General features: G+C 41.6%; 1 protein-coding gene across 4 annotated transcripts in view; it reads left to right on the top strand.

Moving 5' to 3' along the window:
- Nucleotides 1-22,959, top strand: part of LOC122543336 (uncharacterized) — a 44,281-nt gene extending 21,322 nt beyond the window's left edge. For 2 of the 4 annotated variants that reach the window (XM_087985591.1, XM_043681869.2), the window contains 4 exons: nucleotides 4,841-4,927; nucleotides 16,601-16,771; nucleotides 19,347-19,457; nucleotides 21,283-22,959. In XM_087985591.1, the coding sequence (XP_087841717.1) occupies nucleotides 4,841-4,927; nucleotides 16,601-16,771; nucleotides 19,347-19,457; nucleotides 21,283-22,776 (1,863 nt within the window). In that variant the 3' untranslated portion in view covers nucleotides 22,777-22,959. The remainder of the gene's footprint in view (nucleotides 1-4,840; nucleotides 4,928-16,600; nucleotides 16,772-19,346; nucleotides 19,458-21,282) is intronic. The other 2 variants (XM_043681870.2, XM_043681871.2) reach the window with 2 other exon arrangements.
- Nucleotides 22,960-24,173: the final 1,214 nt, after the last annotated feature.

Here is a 24,173-nt window from a genome sequence, read left to right on the forward strand (position 1 = left end):
TGTCTACTAACTGCATTATTGCAAGAGGATATATAGAAAAATACAATGCCTTTAGGGTGGCACGGTGGCTCAGTGGTTAGTACTGCTGCCTTATAGCACCAGGGACCTGGGTTCAGTTCCACCTTTGGGTGTCCGTCTGTTTGAAGCTTGCACATTCTCCCTGTGTCTGTGTGCTCCAGTTTCCTCCCACAGTCCAAAGATGTGCAGGCTAGGTTGATTAGCCATGGAAAATGCAGGGTTACAAGGATACGGTAGAAGATTGGGTCTGGGTGGGATGCTCTTCAGAGGGTCCATGTGGACTTGATGGGCTGAATGGCCTGCATCCAAACTGTAGGGATTTATTGTTTCCAAGCTCTTCCTGTATAGTTACAACACTGGCGTCTACCTGACTTTGAAGAATTGCCCAAATATGTCCTGTACACAAAAAGCAGACCAATTACCACCCCATCAGTCTACTCTCGATCATCAGTAAAGTGAGGGCAAGTGTCATCAACAGTGCTATCAGGCAACACCTGCTCAGCAATAACCTGCTCAATTTGGGTTCTGCCAGGGCCACTTATCTCCTGACCTCAGTACAACCTTAGTTCAAACATAGACAGGTGAGGTGAGAGTGACAGTCCTTGACATCAATGATGCATTTTATCGAGTGTGACATGAAGGAGCCTTGGCAAAACTGGAATCAATGGGTACTAGGGGGCAAATTCTCCACCTGATGGAGTCATACCTGGCACATAAGAAATGTGATGATACATGCCTTTAAGAGGGGTATGTTCTGTCTCTCTTGAAGAGAGGTGTTGTAAACCTGGTAACGAGGTGTCTGCTCCATGGAAAGCAGAGTAATTTGCTTTGGGTTTTTAAAAACTTAGACAAAAGAAGCATAAGTGGGTGAAATCAGGCTCACACAGATCCAGGGTTTTAGTTTTGCTTTCAGTTGTTGAAGTTGGGGTGTTTGGAGTTGAAGCTGCTAGATACAGCTCTCTATCTGCTGCTGCAAAAAGCTTGACCTCGCTCTCTGTTGCTAGATTCATTGTCAGAATAAAATCTGTTTTACTTAAAGCTGAATCATTTGACTAATCGAATTATATCTGGAGCACAGCGCCTTTGAATAAGATAAAAGTTAGGGTCTAGACTATCTCCTTAATATGTTTTGAGGGCGTTTGGTCTGGTCCATAACAGAAGATAGTCGTTGGAGGTCAGTCATCTCAGCTCCAGGAGTCTGGAGGAGTCCTATCCTAGGCTTAACCATCTTCAGCTGCTTCAACAATGACCTTCACTTGACTATAAGGTCAGAGGTGGGGATGTTTACCAATGATGGCACAATGTTCGGCACCATTTGTGACTCAGATACTGAAGCAGCCCATGTTCAAATGCAACAAGACTTGGACAATATCCAGGCTTGGGCTGACAAGTGGCAAGTAACATTCGCAACACATAAGTGCCAGGCATTGACCATCACCAATAAGAGGCAGTCTAATCACCATCCTTTGACAGTATTAGCATCTCTGAATCCCCCACTATCAGCATCCTGGGGGTTACCATTGACCAGAAGCTCAACTGGAGTCACCACATAAACACAGTGGCTACAAGAACAGAGGCTAGGAATACTGCAGTAAGTAACTCCCCAAAGCCTGTTCACCATCTACAAGGCCCAAGTCAGGAGTGTGATGGAGTACTCCCCACTTGCCTGAATGGGTGCAGTGGCAACAATATTCAAGAAGCTGGACGCCATTTTGGATAAAGCAGCCCACTTAATTGGCATTGCATCTACAAACATCCATTCCCTCCACCACTGACTCTCCATAGCAGCAGCGTGTACTATCTACAAGATGCATTGCAGAAATTCACCAAAGATACTTAGACAGCACCTTCAAAACCCACAAACCCTCCCATCAAGAAGAACAGGGGCAGCAGACATCACTTCTGCAAGTTCCCCTCAAAGTCATTCACCATCCTGACTTGGAAATGTATTGCCGTTCCTTCGCTGTCACTGAGTCCCGAAAATCCTGAAATTCCCTCCCTAAGGGCATTGTGGGTCTACCTACAGTTTGTGCACTGCAACGGTTCAAGACAGCTCAACACCACCTTCTCGAGGGCAGCTAGGAATGGGCAACAAAAATGCTGGCCAGCCAGCAATGTTCCATGAGTGAATAAAAACAGAGCCACAGGGATCATTGTGAAGCAGTATGGAGATTATATTTTTGTATGTCATTTTGTCCAGGGTTTCTATTGGTTTTCCATCAATATTGCAATAAATAAGCAAGAGAAACTGCAGAAACCAAACTTAATCTTTACATGGCATTCATTTAAGGTCTTTTGTGAAAGATGGCACCACCAGCAGTGCAGAATTCCCTTTGTACGATCTTTGGAATGAGTTTTCAAACCATTACCTTCTGCCTTGAGGCAAGAGTATCCTTCAAAAGAGGAGAAAGTGAGAACTGCAGATGCTGGAGACCAGAGTTGAAAAGTGTGGTGCTGGAAAAGCGCAGCAGGCCAGGCAACATCCGAGGAGCAGGAGAATCAACGTTTCGGGCATAAGCCCGAAACGTTGATTCTTTCTATTCTACAAATGAACCAAGCTTGCATAAAATGTCTTCATAAAGGGAAATTGTAGTAGAGAAGTAGTATTAAAAACTTTGACAGTACACCATGTTATTGTGCAATAGCATCAATGGATTGAGAGGCTCATTATGACTAATATTGCCTGCTTTTGATAGAGTTACTTTGGGAGTGCAGTTTCTGACCCCCCTGATTTTATAAGAGAGCCTGTTCTCACCTTGAGAACAAATAAGGTTGAGGCTTGCTGGATCTTTCATATTAGCATTTACAGTTTCAGTCTGATGTGAGAATGACACTGGATGCAAAATGTGGAGGTGTCCCACTGCACAGCAGTAACTTCACAAATCTAAATTAGCACAATAGCTAATTAAAGTATGTAGTCATCCAATACTATGTTGGCTTCGACTTGCTTCAAGATAAATTCCAAAATAGTTTATTGTTGTATGCAGACAAATTCAAAAGATAAATGGGTAAAGAAATGGGCAAATGAATGGACCCACATTTAAAATAAGAAATTTGCAAAAAGCAAAAATGGTTTCAAGGACCTTTCCCTGACCCTTGTTAAAATGAACATTGATAATTTTGGAAGATAAGCTTGGCTGCACCATGAAAATGTGGCACGAAAAGATTACTTAACTACATGAAACAATCTGCGTGTGCTTCAAGGCAAATAAATAGCAACTTCAAAAGTTAGCCACTTTGGAATCTTGAGGTTATACACGATGGAGAAGGGGATTTGTCTAGTAAAGTGATCGAGAGAATAGGGTGTGAAGAATTGAAGAATATAGGTAGATGTTTGTATTGTAGGGATATCAAAACTGTGAAGTAGCTACATCGTTTCATTTTTTCCGAGGGGGACAGCATTTAATGGGCTCGGAGCCATTTCATATTGCATAATGAATGTTCCCCATAAGCACTTTGCATAGTGAATATTTAACATCAGAAATTTAGCCCAACCAGATTTCAAGAACTGTTATGAAAATTTTAAAAAACTATGTGCTTGCTTTTCTCTTTATCGGAAATTTTACACAAATCTCAGTTTGACTATACGCACCACTAAAAATGTGTCTGGATCACTGTCGCATTTCAATAGTCACCTTGCTGGCTTGTTTGAGTGCAGCTTGATGCCAGCTGTGCAATCATATCATGTAGCATTTTGGTTGAATGATTAACAAGGGGCCTACAGAAAGAGAGATAAATTTCATTTGTTCTCAGCAGAGCTGCTAACACACCTCCTTAAGGTAAAACATCAGTCAGCTGAAAAAAAGAAATCCAGCTTTTAGTGTAACCCAACAGCAAATTCATCTGAGAATGGATTTTTAAAAAATTGTTCATTCATGGAGTGTGGTCATCACTGCCTAGGCTTGCATTTATTGCTCATTCCTAATTACCAGAGGGCAGTTAAGAGTCAACTACATTGCTTGAGTCTAGAGTTACATGTAGGCCAGATCAGATCAGGATGGTAGATTTCCTTCCTGAAAGGACATTATTGAACAAGATGGGTTTTCACAACAATCAACATCAGTTATCTGGTTATCACGACGCACGCTTTTTATTCCAGAATTTTCTGTTGAGTTCAGATTTCACCATCATCCATGGTACGATTCAAACCCTTATCCCCAGAACGTTAACCTGGGGTTCTGGTTTACACGTCCAGTGACATTTGATTTGATTTGATTTATTGTAGTCACGTATACCTAGGTACAGTGAAAAGCTTTGTTTTGCGAAAAAGGCAGATCATAGCAAACAAGGACATACATATAAAAGAGTGCTTACATCGATCGAGGCATACAGGGTTACACTGCACAGGAGGTGCGTGAAGCAAGATTAACATATCAATATTAGCAAGATCAACATTTTTTGAAGTTAGTGATTCCATTCAACAGTCTAATAATGTTAGGGAAGAAGCTATTCTTGAACCTGTTGGAGCGTGTGTTCAAGCTTCTGCATCTTCAACATGACAGAAGAGGTTGTCGGAGAACATTACTGGGGTGGGAGGTGTCTTTGATGACATCGCCACTATGCCACTGCCTCCTGTTGGCAAAAGGGAATGCAGCCCGTTGATCATTATAATAACAATGCTGAAGAAAGATGCATACAAGATAGCATTGCTGCTGGTAGAATTTCAATTTTGGGTAGCCCAAAAAGACTTGTTGATAAGCTGGTGGTTTGTTGCTGCTAGTGCTGATACCAAGATTGACCAATCTCTTCAATCTTTCTGCTATTGATTTTTTGTTGACCGATGTAGATGATCTGGTTCACTCCTCTCCTGTTTCTCCTCTAGGCAGATGCAAAATTCAATGCCAGGAGGGTTTCATTTGCTGAAGCCAAAGAGGCCTGTACAAAGAAACTGGTGCAACAGCAGCAAGAGGTAACACATAAGATCAAGGCATACAGTTAAATCTTTGTCTTCATCAACAAAAGGATGTTTCTGTCAAAATAAATGGCAGTTGTTGTTAATTTCTGTTGAGACAAATGCTTGGACAATAATGATATAAAAGCACATAGTTAAAAATACGTCTTTGGATTGAGACACAGGACATTGAAAGAATCCCTTGCTAGCACTTCTTTTAATAGGATAGACACTTTTACCTTCAACTCAGCAAAAGTGAGGACTGCAGATGCTGGAAATCAGAGTCTAGATTAGATCTAGACTTTTACCTCCAAGCATGATGCTCCCATTGGGCACAAGAGTGTTCCACTGCCCAGTATTAATCTCCCTGAACAAAACAGCACAGTAACTAAAATATGAAATGTGTTAAATAATGATCTAATATTCATTTATTCCAAAATAAATCCCATATCATGCTGAAGAACTTTGTTGTGATATGAAGATAGATTGATATTCAAAAGCAAAATTGAGAAGAGATATAACTAGTGTCCAAATAATAGCACATGATTGAGCAATATGAATGTGTATGAATTTCAGTGTCGCTGAGATGCCAGGGATTTGGCCTGTATGTCTCAGCAGTTAGCTGATTGAATCAAACAGCATTTTCTTTATGCTGTTTGTAATAGATGGAGTACAGACTGGACTCAACCACACTCGCTTGCAAAACCCAAGACAAAAACATCCACTGTTGCTGAACAGCCCTGAATGCACTAATAATTACATGTCTGGTTTAAGATAATCAGTCATGGTTTTAACATGGATCACTTATGCTTGCTTTAAGCGGCATGTATTCATACATAGGGACCCATTCCCTCCAGAGAAAGGAACATGTTCAAGCCTCGTGCCTTTTTTGAATTACCAAGAAACTTGTGGAACTTTTATTTCTCCATTTCTTCCTCCATGGCCAGGCCTCAACCAATCAAAATTATCTTGTAATCCATTCAGCACCAGAGTTAAAATTTGGCATTCTTGTGTTTGTCCTGGTGAGTGCAAGATGAAAAGTTTCAGCAACCTGCCTCTCTTTTCAGTAAAATTCAATTAATAAGAAAATGGATAAAGTAGAATTCAATACAGGCTAAGGGGTGACCTTATAGAGGTTTACAAAATTATGAGGGGCATGGATAGGATAAATAGGCAAAGTCTTTTCCCTGGGAGTCGGGGAATCTAGAACTAGAGGGCATAGGTTTAGGGTGAGAAGGGAAAGATATAAAAGAGACCTAAGGGGCAACGTTTTCATGCAGAGGGTGGTATGTGTATGGAATGAGCTGCCAGAGGAAGTGGTGGAGGCTAGTACAATTGCAACCTTTAAGAGGCTTTTGGATGGGTATATGAATAGGAAGGGTTTGGAGTCATTTGGGCCGGGTGCTGGCAGGTGGGACTAGATTGGGTTGAGATATCTGGTTGGCATGGATGGGTCTGTTTCCATGCTGTACATCTCTATGACTCTATTTGTTGAAGTAAGTTCCAGGAATATAGGACAAGTGGGCACAAGCTCAGAATTCTTGGAAACGTGACTGGAACGATAATTAAACTGCTGCTAATTAAATAGCTATTCCGTTCTTGAATAAGTGGTCACCCAGTGAACTCATGCAATTGACAGAAAGTTTGCACTTTTTCAATTGCAATTTGTACAAGAAGGCAAGAATGTATATAAAGTGTCACTGTTTCAACAGTTAGATTCGAATTTAAACAAACTTTGAGTGTACTAACTTACTATTATGTTGGAAACAGTCATACATGTTTACAGTCTCACTCATAACGTCCGGACATCAAAGTGCTTTGCAGTTAATGAAGTATCTTTTTGAAGTATTATAATGTTGTAATCCACTGTTATAATTTAAGGAAGCATGGAAATTCAGTGATCTAGTTTTTTTTAAAATTCATTTGTGGGAATTGAGTGTCATTGGCTGGCCAGCATTGATAGCCCATCCCTATTTACCCTTGAGAAGGTGGTGGTGAGCTGCCTTCTTGAACCGCTCCAGTCCACTTGCTGTGGGTTGACCCACAATACTAGTCGGGAGGGAGTTCCAGGATTTTGACCCAACAACTGTGAAGGAACAGCGGTATATTTCCAAGTCAGGGTGGTGAGTGGCTTGGAGGGGAACATGCAGGTGGTGGTGTTCCCAAGTACCTGCTGTCCTTGTTCTTCTAGATGGAAGTTGTCACAGGTTTGGAAAGTGCTGTCTAAGGATTAGATTAGATTACATTACAGTGTGGAAACAGGCCCTTCGACCCAACAAGTCCACACTGCCTCGTCGAAGCGCAACCCACCCATACCTAACACTAGGGGCAATTTAGCATGACCAATTCACCTAACCTGCACATCTTTGGACTGTGGGAGGAAACCGGAGCACCCGGAGGAAACCCACACAGACACGGGGAGAATGTGCAAACTCCACACAGTCAGTCGCCTGAGGCGGGAATTGAACCCGGGTCTCTGGCGCTGTGAGGCAGCAGTGCTAACCACTGTGCCACCGTGCCGCCCACTATCTTTGGTGAATTTCTGCAGTGCATCTTGTGGATAGTACACACTGCTGTGCTGATCGCTGGTGGTGGAGGGATTGAATGTTTGTAGATGTGGTGCCAATCAAACCAGTTGCTTTGTCCTGGATAGTGTCAAGCTTCTTGAGTGTTGTTAGAGCTGCACTCATGCAGGCAAGTGGGGAGTATTCCATCACGCTCCTGACTTGTGCCTTGTATTTGGTGGACAGACTTTGGGGTGTTAGGAGGTGAGTTATCCCTAGTCTCTGACCTGTCCTTGTAGCCACTGTGTTTATGTGGTGAGTCCTGTTGAGTTTCTGGTCAATGGTAACCCCAAGAATGTTGACAGTGGGGGATTCAGTGATGGTAATACTGTTGAATGTCAAGGAGTGGTGGTTGGAGTGTCTCTTATTGGTGATGGTCATTGCCTGGCATTTGTGTAGCGAAAATGTTACTTGCCACTTTTCGGCCCAAGCTTGGATATTGTCCAGATCTTGTATTTATGCACACACTGCTTCAGTATTTGAGGAGTCGTGAATTGTGCTGAATACTATGCAGTTATTGGTGAACATCCCCACTTCTGATCTTATGACAGAGGGAAGGTCATTGGTGAAGCAGCTGAAGATTGTTGGGCCTAGGACACTACCCTGAGGGGCTCCTGCAGAGATGTCCTAAACCTGAGATGACTGACCCTCCACAATCACAACCATCTTCCTTTGTGCCAGGTATCACTCTAACCAATGGAGTGTTTACCCCCGATCCCCATTGATTCCAGTTTTGACAGGGCTCCTTGATACCACACTCAGTCAAATGCTGTCAAGGGCTGTCGCTCTTGCCTCCCCTCTGGAATTCAGCTCTTTTGTGCATGTTTGAACCAAGGCAGTAATGAGGTCAGGAGCTGAGTGACCCTGGTGAAACCCAAACTGGGCATCACTGAGCAGGTGCTGCTTGATAGCGCTGTTGATGACCCCGTCCACCACTTTACTGATGATGGAGAGTAGACTGATTGGGTGATAATTGGCTGGGTGGGATTTGTCCTGTTTTTTGTGTACAGGACATACCTGGGCAATTTTCCACATTGTTGGGTAGATGCCAATGTTGTAACTGTACTGGAAGAGCTTGGCTAGGGGAGCAGCAAGTCCTGGAGCACAAGTCTTCAGTACTATTGCCAGAATGTTATCGGGGCCCATTGAATGTTTGCAGTATCCAGTGCCTCCAGTGGTTTCTTGATATCACGTGGAGTGAATTGATTTGGCTGGAGACTGTTATCCGTGATCTGGGGACCACTGGAGTAGTCCAAGATGGATCATCCACTCGGCACTTCTGACTGAAGATTGTTGTGAATGCATTAGCCTTATCTTTTGCACTGATGTGCTGGGCTCTTCCATCATTGAGGATGGGGATATTTGTGGAGCTGCCTCCTCCAGCGAGTTGTTTAACTGTTCACCACCATTCACAACTGGATGTGGAAGGACTGCAGAGCTTAGATCTAATCTGTTGGTTGTGGGATCACTTAGCTCTGTCTATCACTGGCTGTTTTTGCCGTTTGGCATGCAAGTAGTCCTGTTTGGTAGCTTCACCAGGTTGACACCTCATTTTTAGGTATGCCCTCCTGCACTCTCCATTGAACCAGGGTTGATGATCCCCTGGCTTGATGGTAATGGTTGAGTGAGGCCATGAGGTTGCAGATTGTGCTGGAGTGCAATTCTGCTGCTGTTGATGCTCAGTCTTGAGTTGCTAGATTGGTTCAAAGTCTGTCCCATTTAGCACAGTGATAGTGTCACACAACACGATGGAGGGTGTTCTCAATGTGAAGGCAGGACTTGGTCTCCACAAGGACAGTACAGTGGCCACTTTTACCTATACTGTCATGGACAGATGCTTCTGCAGCCAGCAGATTAGTAAGGATGAGGTCACATATGGTTTTCCCTCTTGTTGGTTCCTTCACCACCTGCCGCAGACCCAGTCTAGCAGTTATATCCTTTAGGACCCAACCAGCTCGATTAGTAATACTGCTGCCGAGCCACTCTTGGTGGTGGACGTTGAAATCCCAGACCCAGAGTATATCTTGCACCCTTGCCACCCTCAGTGCTTCCTCCAAGTGTTGTTCAACATGGAAGAGTACTGATTCATAGCCGAAGGAGGACAGTATGTGGTAACCAGTAAGAGGTTTCCTTGCCCATGTTTAACCTGAAGCCATGAGACTTCATGGGGTCCGGACCCCATATCAAAGACTCCCAGGGCAGCTGTCCTGCCAGTGGGACAGGGATGGTAATGGTGGTGTCTGGGGAGTTATCTGTAAGGTATGATTCGGTAAGAATGACTATGTCAGGCTGTTGCTTGACTAGTCTGTGAAACAGCTCTCCCAATTTCAGCACTAGCCCCCAGATGTTGGTAAGGAGGACTCTGCATGCTCGACAGGACTGTTTGTGTTTTTGCCATTGTCTTTTCCTGTTCCAAGGTCGATGCCAGGTGGTCTGTCGGGTTTCACTTCTTTATTATGACTTTCTAGCAATTCATACAACTGAGTGGCGTGCTCGGCCATTTCAGGGGGCAGTTGAGAGTCAACCACATTGCTGTGGCTCTGGAGTCAGACCAGCTAAGGATGGCAGATTTCCTTCCCTAAAGGACATTAGTGAACCAGATGAGTTTTTGTGACAATTGACAATGGTTTCATGGTTATCAGTCGACTCTTCTAGATTTTTTTTTCTAGTGATTATGTGATCGAGGGATAAATATTAGCCAAGGTGAACTCTGTTGTGTTTCTTTGCATAGGGATCTTTTGTATTCAACTGAAAAGGCAGGCAGTCCTTCAGTTTTGAGTCTCATCCAAAAGACAGCAGTGTTGAAAGTGTAGCACTCCCTCAGTTGGCCTGGATTATGCGCTGACGTCTCTGGAACAGGGTTTGAGTTCCCACAAATCTGACGCAGAAGCAAAAATGCTACCAACAAGACACAGCTGTTGAATGCCAGGGAAGGATGACCAGACACAGCATTGGCATTGTCTCCTTCCTTATTGTCTGTCAGGTCTGAATTTAAAATTCAGCTGAAAGAGATAACTAACTTCATTGTCTCTGCTGAGAAGTTGGGAAAATCATTTGATTACAGTCTATCCAGTTATCATTTCTAATAGCCGTCTTTCTGTTGATCATTGAGTTCTCTGAAATAATTGGCTCTGAAAGTGTACCTTAATGTGAACCTAAATAACTCCCACTTGCTCAATAATCTATGTACAGATTGATATTAAATGACAGAAAGACGACTGTGATTGGAATTTCGTTGACTGCACGTTTTTGTTATTATAAAGAAAACAACTCTGAAAAGAAAATGGATTTGCAATAAAAGGAAAATTCAAAATTTTGAATAATTTGTGCCAGATTTCTCCTTTGTAGGGTAAGGAAAAAAGCTAGGGTGTGTGGTTCATTCAAAGAGCTGGCATAGTTGTGACAAGATATCTGTGGTGCAATAAGATTCTACGATTTTATTGTTTTATTTTAGTGAATTAAATTGATGATTATCATGGGTTGGATAGAAATGTAGCTGCAATATTTTTAGCTAGCTATCTAGTTATGTTGTTGAACCACCCACTTCTCTTTCTCTCAAAGAGTTTCAAAGCTACAGATAACAGACATTGACCAAACATGTGATCAAGACCTTATCAGCAAGGAGGGGTATTCACTGACTTTTGTTCTGAGTTGAACTTAGGTTAAAGTCCAGCTCAAAGAGTAGGTCCATTTCAATCATTAGGAGTTAACAAGGAAAGTATGAGGAAGCTGCATAATCTGCAGAAATGACTCTGGTCTTTCAATAAATTGCCATTTCAGTTGTGTGCCAATTCAATTCCCTCACTCAGTGAGGCTTAGAAGCCTCTCAAAGCCAAGCCATAATGGGTTGAAGGGGAACAAACATGTTGAAGTCAGGAACACAGAATGTTACATCACGGAAGGAAATTATTGTGCTTCTATCAACTCTTTAGCAGAGCTTTCTGATAAATTGCACTCCCCTGCTCTTTCCCCATAGCCTTGTATCTCTTTAAAGTATTTATTACCTGGTGTACTTGTAAATATTGCAAGGGACAGATGCTCGTGAGTCAAATACTTTAAAGAGGCGGCAACGTCTAGAATATATAATTGCTCCTTGAACAAATGTGCCTTTGCTTTCATATGTCCTCAAAATGTTTTAAGTCACCAACTCTCTTCCCACAAATTTGTGCAATGCCTTAGGGCCCTGGGAGAGAAGCTCAGGTTGATGCCCCTGCTGTGGCAGAGGTTCATCTTCTCACTGTCTCTTCATGCCCCAACACAGATTGTAAACATACTTTGTCTGGATTTGCAGGAATAGTTCTGCACTCTGTGTCACTAGGCTGCTGTGGCCTAGCAACTTTGTAAAAGATACAGCACAACTTGTCACATAGTTAAACACAACAGAATAACATTTCTGCAGGGTTTTCTTGATCTTCAGCTGTAACCTCTATAGAAACTCTGGATAAATGAAAGAAGGATGAATCTTATTTTGATATCATTGTCCTCCTCGTCACAAATTCTGTGGATTGGAACAAAATGGAGACTTTAGGGGAAGAGTTATTGTGTCAATTGAAGTGAATGACTAGGAGAAAGCCTAAATATGAATGAATGCCTTGGTCACATAAGATGTAATCTTGAATAAGCATACAGTAATTTGTTTCTTTATTTATTTCACAAGTTGACGAGTTATTGGAAAAACAAGCGGCTAATCCGGTAGGTGTATTACTATTTGAGGTCTTTCAAGAGTATTGGGTATCCTGGGATTCAGTAACAGATATTAGGTGATTAATTTCAGTCCCTGTCATTCAGAAAAAAAACTCAGATATCACAAAGTTTGAGTTTGGGCAACAAACTTATGCCCAAAATGTCGACTCTCCTGCTCTTCAGATGTTGCCTGACCTGCTGTGCTTTTCCAGTGCCACGCTTTTTAACTCTGATCTCCAGCATCTGCAGTCCTTACTTTCTCTTAAAAAGTATCCTGTTATTACAAGTTACTGGAATCCTTGAGAATCACATGGGACACTAATGTAACCATTTAATTACAAACTGTAGGCTGTCTGTCCTATGCAAATCTATTTTTAATGCCTTGTTCTATAGTTCTGTCAGTTCTGTAAGAAAAGTGAACACATCTGTTGATTGTAATTGCTATAATGCATGGCTTAAATTATTAAAGAATGAAGAAAATATTAGATTTGAGAAGGACATTAAGTTTTCCATTCCTCCCAAGGGCATTTATGCTATTTTGACTTAATTACGAAAATTGACCAACCGTTAGATAATTTCCATAAATATTACACTCTCTATAATTTCTCCTTGGTCCTTGAAGATACTTACATGAAAATTCCAGCTGGTAATTTTATTATTGCAGCCTAAATGCTTCATCTATGACCATTGCTATTCCACACAGAACTTTTTTTTGCTCATGAGATGTGGGCATTGCTGGCTGAGTCCTAGTTGCTCTTGAGAAGGTGATGGTGAACTATCTTCTTGAACTATTATAATCCACTTGGTGTGATTTTGTGCACAATACTGTTCAAGTGGGAATTCCAGGATTTTCACTCAGCACCAGTGAAGGAACGGTAATATATTTTCATGTCAGGATGGTGAGTGGTCTGGAGAGGAACTTACCGGTGGTGGTGTTACCATGTATCTGCTGTTCCTGTCCTTCTAGATTGTGGTGATTGTGGGTTTGGAAGGTGCTGTCTGCAAAGTCTTGGTGAATTTCTGCAGTGCATCTTGTAGATAGTACACACTGCTGCTACAGTGCATCAGTAGCAGGGGGAGTAAATGTGGATGTGGTGCCAATCAAATGCGCTGCTTTGTCTTGGATGGTATCAAGCTTCTTGAGTGTTGGTGGAGCTGTACTCATCCAGGCAAATGAGAGTATTCCATCATATTCTTTACTTGTGCGTTGTCGCTGGTGGACAGGCTTTGGGGAGTCAGGAGGTGAGTTACTTGCTGCAGGATTCCTAGCCTCCGACCTGCTCTCATAGCCACAGTATTTATATGGCAAAAACAGAAATTGTGGAGAAACTCAGCAGGTCTAGCAGCATCTGTGGGAAGAAAGCAGAGTTAACGTTTTGAGTCCAGTGACTCTTCTTCAGCCACCCAACTCAAAATGTTAACTCTGCTTTCTTCCCACAGATAGTGCCAGACCTGCTGACTATCTCCAGCAATTCCTGTTTTTGTTTCAGATCTCCAACATTCTCAGTTCTTTGTTTTATATATATGATGAGTCCTGTTAAGTTTCTGGTCAATGGTAATCCATTTCTGATATCCTTCAGTAGCACTTAAATAGTGACAGACAAGTTTTAATTCAGTCCTTAGCCAGATATTTCTTTAGCTTTCTTTTAAAGGGCAGCTAACTGGCACTATTGAATTTTCTAGGAAGCTTTAGCAGACGTGTTACTCTGTGAGAGTCCACTGAGACATTTAACTTCATTGAAATAAGTGAAGCGCCCAGACATGCACATGTTTAGGCAAAACATCAGATTGATTTATACATGAGTAATATGTGCAGGGTTGAAATCCATGCATGTTCTTGGGTACAGTGATGCACTTCAGGGATTTCCAAAATTCTGAATTTGTGTCCACTTGTCCCACATTCCTAAAACTTATTTCAACAAATTTACTGAATTTGATGTTATCCATTTCCTTGTTATTTGGATTTTACTGAAGAGACAGGTTCCTAAAGTTTTTCATCTTACACTTAGCTCAACCAGACATCCCTTATGAAGAAAATGTTTCAACTTCACATTGAGAATACCGTCCATCATATTGTGCGGCAATACCACCATGCTAAATGGGGTAGATTTCAAATAGATCAAGCAACTAAAGACTGAGCATCCACAAGGTGCTCTGGGGCAGCAGCAGAATTGGACTGCAGTACGATCTGCAACCTCATGACCCAACATGTTTCCCCACTCTACTATGACCATCAAGCCAAGGGATCAACCTTGATTCAAGGGAGCAAGAGAACGGCACCAAGTATACCTAAACATAACTACTTGTGTGCCGAACAGTATAAGCTGCAATTGATCACGCTAAGCGATTCAACAACCAATGGTTCAGATCTAAGCTCTGCGGTCCTGTCCATTTGTGAATTGTGGTGGACAACTAAACATCTCACTGAAGGAGGTAGTTCCACAAATCTCCCCATCCTAAATGATAAGGGAGCCCAGCACTTTAGTGCAAAATATAAGGCTGAAGCATTTGTGGCATTTTTCAGCTAGAAATGCCAAGTGGATAATCCATCTCATCTTCCTCCAGAGATTCCCAGCAGTACAGATGGCAATCTTCAGCCAACTCAATTCACTCCACTTGATATCAGTAAATGGCACTGGATAAGGCTCTGGGCCCTGACACTGAAGACATGCGCTACAAAGTTTACCAGATCCCTAGCTATTTCAATACATTTACAACATTGGCATCTATTTAGCAATATGGAAAATTGTGCAAAAGTAGGAAAGAATACAATCCAGCCAATTACCACCCTATCATTATACTTTTGATCATCAGTAAAGTGGATGGAATTGGATGCTTAACAATAATCTGCTCACTGATAGTCAGTTTGAGTTCTGCCAGGACCACACAGCTCATGATTTCATTATAGCCTTGGTTCAAACATGGACAAAAGAGCTGAATTCCAGGGATAAGGTGAGAGGGACTGCAATTGATATCAAGGCCACATTTGACTGAGTATGGTATTAGAAGCCCAAGCAAAACTGTGGAGTAAATGGGTATTAAGAAATAATATGTCCACTGTTTGGAGAAATACCTGCCACAAAGGAAGATGATTGCAGTTGTTGGAAGTCAGTCATCTCAGCTCCAGGGCATCTCTTCTGGAGTTCCTCAGGGTAGATATTTTCTAATCAACCTATTCAAAGATGTTACCACTACCAGTGCACCACAAGAGCCCTTTGAGATCTTCAAAGTTTTGATTCTTGAATTCCATGAATTCTACAATGGCCTGTTTTAAGATATTTTCTAATCGACCTGTTCAAAAATGTTATTACACACCTCTGGAGCTGTGAGATTTCAACTTGGGCCTCCTGCTTCAGAGGTAGGGACACTACCACTGCACCACAAGAGCCTTTATGATCCTCCGTGTACGTCTTTGCTCCAAACATCTTCAGCTGCTCCAACAATGACCTTCCCTCCATCATAAGGTCAGAAGTTGGGATATTTGCTGATTGATTGCACAATGTCCAGCATCATTTGTGACTTCTCACGTACTGAAGCAGTCCATATCCAATCTCCATTCTTGGACTGATAAATGACAAGCAACATTCACACCACACAAGTGCCAAGCAATGACCATCTCGAATAAGAGAAAATTTATCCCTGTCCCTTGACGTTCAAGTTTTGATACTATCACTAAATCCCCCACTATCAACATCCTCACTGTTACCATTGACCAGAGCATGTCAGAGGCTAGAGCTCCTGCAGCAACTAACTCACCTTTTGTGTCTTCAGTGCCTGTTCATCATCCAAAGATATGCAAATTAGGTGGATTGGCCATGCTAGACTGCCCATAGTATTCAGGGACGTGTGGGTTAGATGTATTAGCCATGGGAAATGCAGGGTTATAGAGATAGGGTAGGGGAATGTTCTTCAGAGGGTTGGTGTGGACCTGTTGGGCCAAATGATATGTTTCCACACTGTGGGAATTCTATTAAAAAACATCGACAAGACACAAGTCAGATGTGTGATGGAGTACTCCCCACTTGCTGGATGAGTGCAGCTCCAACAGCATTCAAGAAGCTTGGCAGCATCCAGGATAGAGCAGCCCACTTTCATTGGCACCATCTCCATAAACATTTGCCCCCTACACCACTGATGCTCAGCAACAGCAGTGTGTACCATCTACAAGATACACAGATATTAACTATCCTGACTTGGAAATATATTGTTGTTCCTTCAATGTCACTCGATCAAAATCTTAGAACTCCCTCCCTCATAGCACTGTAGATGTACCTGCACCACATAGACTTCAGCAGTTCAAGAAGGTTCTCACCAACACCCTCTCGCGGTCAATTAGGAATAGACAAGAAGTGCTGGCCCAACCAGCAAAACCAAATCCGCCAAATGAATAAAAAAAAAGTAAACCTCATGAAAGAATGCAGTTGTTTTATTGATTTTTGTTTAGAACATCCATGGAGACCTTGAAGCCAAGTACATGGATGCAGTTCAGTCAATTGATCTTTTGGAAACTGAGAAGACTTTACTTGTGTATGAGGTGGAGCGACTGAGGGACATTCTAGAGAGCACAGAGGAGGAGCTGGCAGAACTTCAGAGGAAACACACACAAATACACAAGGTAATATAATTTGTATCTTAATTTTCAATTTTACTTGCAATTGAAAGGAGCTCCATAGAGTCAATATGTCTTCAAGATAATAACCATAATTAAAATGCTGTTTATTATGGAAAGCTGGGAATCCTGTCCCATTCTTTCTTTACGAGGATCAACAGAGCAGATGCGAGAAAGATACTTCCCCTAGTAACAAATCCAGGGGAAGTCCATAATCAGGATCACAGTCTAAGGATACAGGGTAAACCATTTAGGACTGAGATGAGAAAGGTCTTCACCCAGAGAGTGGTAAGCCTGTGGAATTCACTACCATAGAAAGCAGTTGAGGCCGAACCATTGTATGATTTCAAGAAGGAGTTGGATGTAGCACTTGGGGCGAAGGGGATCAAAGGATATGGAGGAAAAGCAAGAACAGGCTATTAAGCTGGGCAGTTGGTATAATGAATGGCAGAGCAGGCTTAAAGGACAGCCTGGCTCCTATTTTCTATGTTCCTATGTTGGGTGGGAAAGGTTCTAGATCCAAATGACTCAGCCTCTCAGACTAAGGAGAGATTGTGGTGAATCTTTCGAATTTGCTGTCCTACAGGATTGCAGAGGCTCAGTCATTGATTATGTTCCAGACTGAGATTGATAGATTTCTACATATTAACAACATCAAGGGATATAAGGAAAGTCCAGGAAAGTGGTGTTGAAGCAGAAAATTAGTCATGATCTCAATGAGTGGCAGAGCAGCCTTGAAGGGCTGAATGGCCTACTCTTGCTCCTGTGTCTTATGTATGTTAATCATGGATGACATTTTAATCATCTTCTATATTGGGATAGTCAGAATCCTTAGATTCTGGAGAAATGCAAGAGAATTAGAAAACTGCCAATGTAACACCTTTATTTGAAAAGGGAAGGAGACATGAAAAAAAGGTAACTGTAGGACAGTTAGCTTAATGTCTGTTATTGGGAAAATGTTAGATTCTGTGATAAAGGATGTAATAATAGAGCATTTACAAAGACATGGAGATTAAGGAGAGTTAGCATAGCTTCATGAAGGGGAAGCCATGCCTGACAAATTTACTAGAATTCTTTTGAGGTGGTAACAAGCAGAATAAATAAAGGTGAAACAGTAAATGTAATATATTTGGATTCTCAGAAGGCTTTTGATAAAGTGCCACATATCTGGCTACTTTATAAGATAAGAGCCCATGGTGGTGGAGGTGGTACATTAGCGTGGATCAAGGATTAGCTAACTAATTAATGACAGCGTTTGGACAAGGGTGCGGAGGGAATGCATTTTCAGCTTGGCAAACTGTAACTAACTGTGTGCCACAGAGATCGATGCTGGGGCCACAATTATTTACAATATATATTAATGACTTGGATGAGGAAAGTGATTGTACTGTAGCCAAGATAGCGGATGACACAAAAATAGATGGGAAGGCAAGTGGTGAGGCTGACATAAAGACTCTGCATAGGGAATATAGACAGGTTAATGGAGTGGGCAAAAACTTAGCAGATGAAAAAAAATATGGGGAAATGTGAGGCTATGCACTTTGACAGGAATAATAGAGGAGTTGAATATTATTCAAATGGAGGAAATCTGCAGAAAGCTACAGAACAGAAGGATTTGGAAGACCTCATCCATGAATCACAAAAAGCTAGCATCCAAGTTCAGTGGGTACTAAGGAAGGCAAATGGAATGAATGGGAAAAAAAAGGGAGGTTTTGCTATAACTATGCAAGGCACTGGTTGGTCTACAGCTGGAATCTGTGAACAGTTTTGCGTCCCTTATCTAAGAAAAGATATACTGGTATTGCAGGCAATCCTGAGGCAGTTCACTCAGTTGATACCAGATACTAAGTACAGAGGGACTGTCTTATGAGATGTTTAGTAGATTGGGCCTGAACTCATTGGAATTTAGAAAAATGAGAGACAACTTGCAGAAAGGTTGTTTCCCCTTGTGGGAGAATCTAGGACCAGATGGCATAATCTCACAATAAAGAATTGTGCACTTAAGACAGAGATGAGGAGGAAATGAGGAGGAATTGTTTTCTCTCAGAGGGGAGTAAATTTGTGGAATTCTTTACTGAGGAGGACTGTTGAAGCTGGATCATTAAGTATAGATTTTTAATCAATAAAGGAATCAACGGTCACAAGGATAAGACAGGAAAGTGGAGTTGAGGATTGTTGGATCAGCCATGATCTCATTGAATGGCAGAGCAGACACATTGGGCTGAATGGCCTCCTGCTCCTACATCATATAGTCCTACGTTCTTTATTAGCACTCCAATGGCCTTACCAGTTCAGCACTGACATCACACATAAGACAAATTAAAATAGTGACTCCTGTCACTGGAGGAATAAGGGTGCACTGCGGAAAGTAGGCGTTAATGCCCATTGTTGGGACAGTATAGAACTAACTTTACGCTTGTGTGTCACCTGGAAGTGTTGAATACAAAAAGGAACAAAAACAATTCCTTTCCAAGCAGCGTCATCCCTCCACTTCTGAGGACAAAGAAGCAGTAAATAAAAATGGAAATAGTTTGACATGAAAGTTGTTGAGTAATTGTTGTTTTCTTAATTGCATCAACAGGAACTGGAGACAGAGAAAGTTGCCAAGCACTTATTGCAGCAAAAGATTACTTGCATGCAGGAGCAGCTGGAGGAGAGGCAGGAGAGCCACGTAAGAGTAATTAAAACAAAGGTTTGCTTTATGCTGTGCCTGGGGTCTAAGGGAAATTGCACTTGGTAATGGAATCATCACTCTTGGAACTTCTGGATGTAACCAAAATGTCTTTTACTTTTTCTTCCCCTACTACTCACCCAATTTTTCCTTTGGGGACACAACACCATTCAGGTATGCTTAGCGTGAAGATGGGATTTCACCTTCATACAGAATGAGTTAGTCACTCCTGCCTGTAGTGTCATGCAAAGATGCATCTATGACATGATTAGTGAAAAATGTATTGCTGGAAAAGCGCAGCTGGTCATGCAGCATCCAAGGAGCAGGAGAATCGATGTTTCGGGCATAAGCCCTTCTTCAGGAATCCATGATTGGCGGAGACAAGTTCTAATAGGTTTTTCTTTTTGTTGGTTCCCACACTACTTCCCACATGCCCAGTTTGGGGTCTGTGTCGCCATAGCTGTTCTCTTGTATTGCAATGACCTAAACTGCAGGGGAAAAATGGCAGATGTCCAATGACATGTCCTTGCTTCAAAGTCTTGTGATGTCTCATCCTGCCATGTTTCCTTTGGATTTTTTTTCTTCTTGTTAGTTTGCCATTGCCTTTTAGTCTGAAGGCAATGAGGCAGAATCCAAGTCTATCTTGGCCAGAACAGGAACTGAGCCTCTGTTGTTGCCATTATTCTGAACTGTGTGCTTGCAATCTAGCCAACTAAACTAACCTGGTCCTTATTATGAGAAAAGTGCTCTTCAGTATTGCTCTGAGGGAAAGTACTGTCTGTGGCTTGACCCTTCTCATCATCCACCTACTTGCTACTAAATAGGGACAGATACCTGAACTGGACAGTAAGTGATCATTTGTACAGTCAGAAACAAATGTTAGTTATGTGCAATTGGCCATCAATATTGTGATGATGCTGTGGCTTTAACAGGTTATTTTGTCCTTTTTTTTGGAGAGGTTTTAAAGCAGAGGTACATAGTAGTCTACCAAAACCACTAAACAGCTTGGGAAGCCTTGTTTTTTTTTAAAGTTGGAACAGTAGAACCAGCCTGAATGGGTGGGGTTGAGCTCTCACAGAAACAGAATCTTTAGGTTTTCTTTTAGCAGCAGTTGTTGCTGGGTCTCAGGAGGGTTGGAAGGCGGATCTCTCTTCGCTGTTACATTCTCTTGCTGAGTTTTTTCTGGATGTTTTAGTTGCTTGTGAGACAATTCTGTTTTCTGAATTTGCCATTTGCCAAGGGTGTCTTTATGGGATGTTACTATATCGGAACAATTACTGTTTAGTAATAAAATAATCTTATTATTCTGTTAAGTTTGCCAATTGAGTTAAGTTATTCCAAGTTTCTTTCTTTTGTTCTATTTTAACTATAGTGTTTGAATAAATTGTGTTTTGCTTAACTTCAAGTAGTTTGACCAATCAAATTGCATCTCCAACACAATATCTCACACTTACCTTTAAAATAAGAAAAAAGTTAGGGTCTAGGCTACCTTCTCCCCGTGTCTGCGTGGGTTTCCTCCCGGTGCTTCGGTGTTCCCCCATAGTCCAAAGATGTGCAGGTCAGGTGAATTGGCTGTGCTAAATTGCCTATAGTGTTAGGTGCATTAGTCAGAGGGAAATGGGTCTGGGTGGGTTACTCTTCGGAGGGTTGGTGTGGACTTGTTGGGCCAAAGGGCCTGTTTCCACACTGTAAGGCAATCTAAGCTAATCTTCTTAATATATTTTGAGGGGGTCAGGTTTGGTCCATAACAACATTGCACATTTAAATTTCATTACAACTAATTTTATAATATGACTGCAACTGATATACCTAATATCTACTATAACTATTTTTTATTTTTCAACAGGGCACTGAAATTGTTACCATAGAGAATACAGATAAAAATATTCAGAGTAACCTCCAACATAAGGATGCAAAGAAAATGGAGTTTAAATCGGACAAAATGAGGAAACACTGTGTGGAGAAACGTCAGGGCTCAGCAGTAACCCTTCAAGATATAGAGTTCAAACTCTTAGTTGATGATGACTTTGAAACCAAATCCAACAAACAGCAAAGTATGAAAATTATTGAAGACATCTCCAATGGAAATGATCAAGAGGGAATTATGAACATATTCATACAACAGGGTGCAGATGATACACATGTGGAAGAATCTAATGATCTCGTTCAGGATAGTGAGAAAGTTCTGGAAGGCTATAGAAGTGAAACTTTAGAACAGTTGGAGTTGCTGAGTAAAGAAAAGGACCCAGAATATCAGGACAGCAACGACTGCAAGGAGAAAGAACAGAACAAGTTAATAGTGGAGGTAAGTGAAGTTACTTCAGGGGAAGCAGTACACAAAGGGAAAATTAATGAAGAGAAAAGTGAGGGAAATGAGGATAGAACAAAAGAGGAAATATCCAATGAAGGGTTTTTGAGTAATGGGATGGAAGGTGGTGAAAGAAAGCAATTTGCATATGAAGCTCAGAGTCAAAGAGATGAGAAAGAACGAGACAATGAACATCTTGTAAAGAATGAAGAAATTGACCATGGGCTACATTTATCGGTGAATAAGGTAAATGAAAGAGAGGACAGCAGAACAAGAGAGGAACAGGGTATTAAAGAAGAAGTAAATGCAAGAGAAAGTCTAACACAAAAGGACAATAAATACAGAAGTGAGACAAATTCAAATTTAGACATGAGAAAGCAGCAAACTGTAACTGATGGGCAAGCACACGTAGATGGGGAAGAAACACAGAATGGTGGTGGTGCTGAACAAAACACTGGTGGGAAGGAAAAAGGAGCATTTGAAATGTTGGAGCAACTGTTTAAAAAAGTAGTGATACGGCAGAAGAGTTTGTCAGACAGTGAGAGGCAAATGAACAAGGAGAATTATATTGATAGTCCCAAGCATGAAATAAGTGGAGAAAGAGGAGATGAAATAAAAGAACAGGATGAAGAATATGTCCTTGCAAAGCAAGCACAGTACAGGGGGAATGAGAACAAAGAGAGAGAATCAATAAGTGTTGAGATTGAGGAGGAAACTAATGAGTTGTGTCGGAAAGAGCTAGCCAATGGTGGACAGGAGCTGTTGGTACCTGAAAGAAAGGAGGCAATGACAGAACTCATTGATGAAGCTGCACGACTTGTGACGGATCTATCCAATGAGGAAATGCACAATTCAGTAGAAAGTACTATATCTGAACAAAAAATGGAAACATACAGTCAAGAAAGCAAAACAAAGGTTAAACAAGACCCTGAAAACACAACAACTGGTGATGACGTGGAGTTGAGAAATTTAAACGCCAGTGAGAGCATCAAGCGACATCTTAAACACAGTGATACCTGCCTGGTTTCATAAGAATCTGATTTCTCACCTCCAACATATTGAAGCCCAGCATAGGGGAAAAGCTTCTTCAAGGTGACATGAACTATGCACAAGTTTGAATGGTATCTTTAAATCGTCTTAATGTCAAGTCTTTCACTTTTACTAACCATTTTTTTTGAAAGCTAAATCACACTTAATAAAAGTAAAGAGGCTCAATTTATGTGGAAACAGTTTTATTTTTGTTTCTCTGATACTTTGTCTCAGGTTTGTAAGTTTAATTGGCAAAGGAATAATTAAGTATGCATCCAATATTCATTATAAAGTGTAATGTTACTAGGCTACTTTATCTGTTATAGAATAGTCTGTGTAATGTATATCATTTGATAATGAACAAAAATACCTAGTCACAAGCAAACCTTGAATCCATTTTACAGCATGGAAACAGACTCTTCGGTCCAACATGTTCATGCCAACCAGATATCCTAAATTAATCTAGTCCCATTTGCCAGCATTTGGCCCATATCCCTCTAAATCCTTCCTATTCATATACCCATCCAGATGCCTTTTAAATGCTGTAATTGTACCAGCCTCCATTACTTCCTCTGGCAGTTCATTCCATGCGTGCACCACCCTCAGCATGAAAATATTTCCCCTTATAAATCTTTCTCCTCTCACCTTAAACCTATGCCTTCTAGTTTTGGATTCCCCGATCCATGAAATATTTATCCTGTCCATGCTCCTCATGATTTTATAAACCTCTATAAGGTCACCCCTCAGCCTCCGACGCACCAGGGAATACAGTCCCAGCCTGTTCAACCTCTCCCTATAGCTCAAATCCTCCAACCCTGGCAACATCCTTGTAAATCTTTTCTGAACCCTTTCAAGTTTCACAACATACTTCCAAAAGGAAGGAGACCAGAATTGCATGCAATATTCCAAAAGTGGCCTGACCAATGTTCTGTGGAGCCGCAACATGACCTCCCAACTCCTATACTCAATGCTCTGACCAATAAAGGAAAGCATACCAAACGCCTTCTTCACTACCCTATCTACCTGCAACTCCACTTTCAAGGAGCTATGAACCTGCACTCCAAGGTCTCTTTGTTCAGGACCTTACCATTAAGTGTATAAGTCCTGCTCTTATTTGCTTTTCCAAAATGGAGCACCTCGCATTTATCTAAATTAAACTCCATCTGCCACTCCTCAGCCCATTGGCCGATCTGGTCAAGATCCCATTGTACTCTGAGGCAACCTTCTTCGCTGTCCACTACACCTCCAATTTTGGTGTCATCTGCAAATTTACTAACAATACCTCTTATGCTCACATCCAGATCATTTATATAAATGACGAAAAGTATTGGACCCAGCACCAATCCTTTTAGTTCACACTGGTCACAGGCCTCCAGTCTGAAAAGCAACCCTCCACCACA

The sequence above is a fragment of the Chiloscyllium plagiosum genome, unplaced genomic scaffold, assembly GCF_037043375.1.
Source record: "Chiloscyllium plagiosum isolate Xiang-an unplaced genomic scaffold, Cpla_swu_hap1 HiC_scaffold_53X, whole genome shotgun sequence".
Lineage (NCBI taxonomy): Eukaryota > Metazoa > Chordata > Chondrichthyes > Orectolobiformes > Hemiscylliidae > Chiloscyllium > Chiloscyllium plagiosum.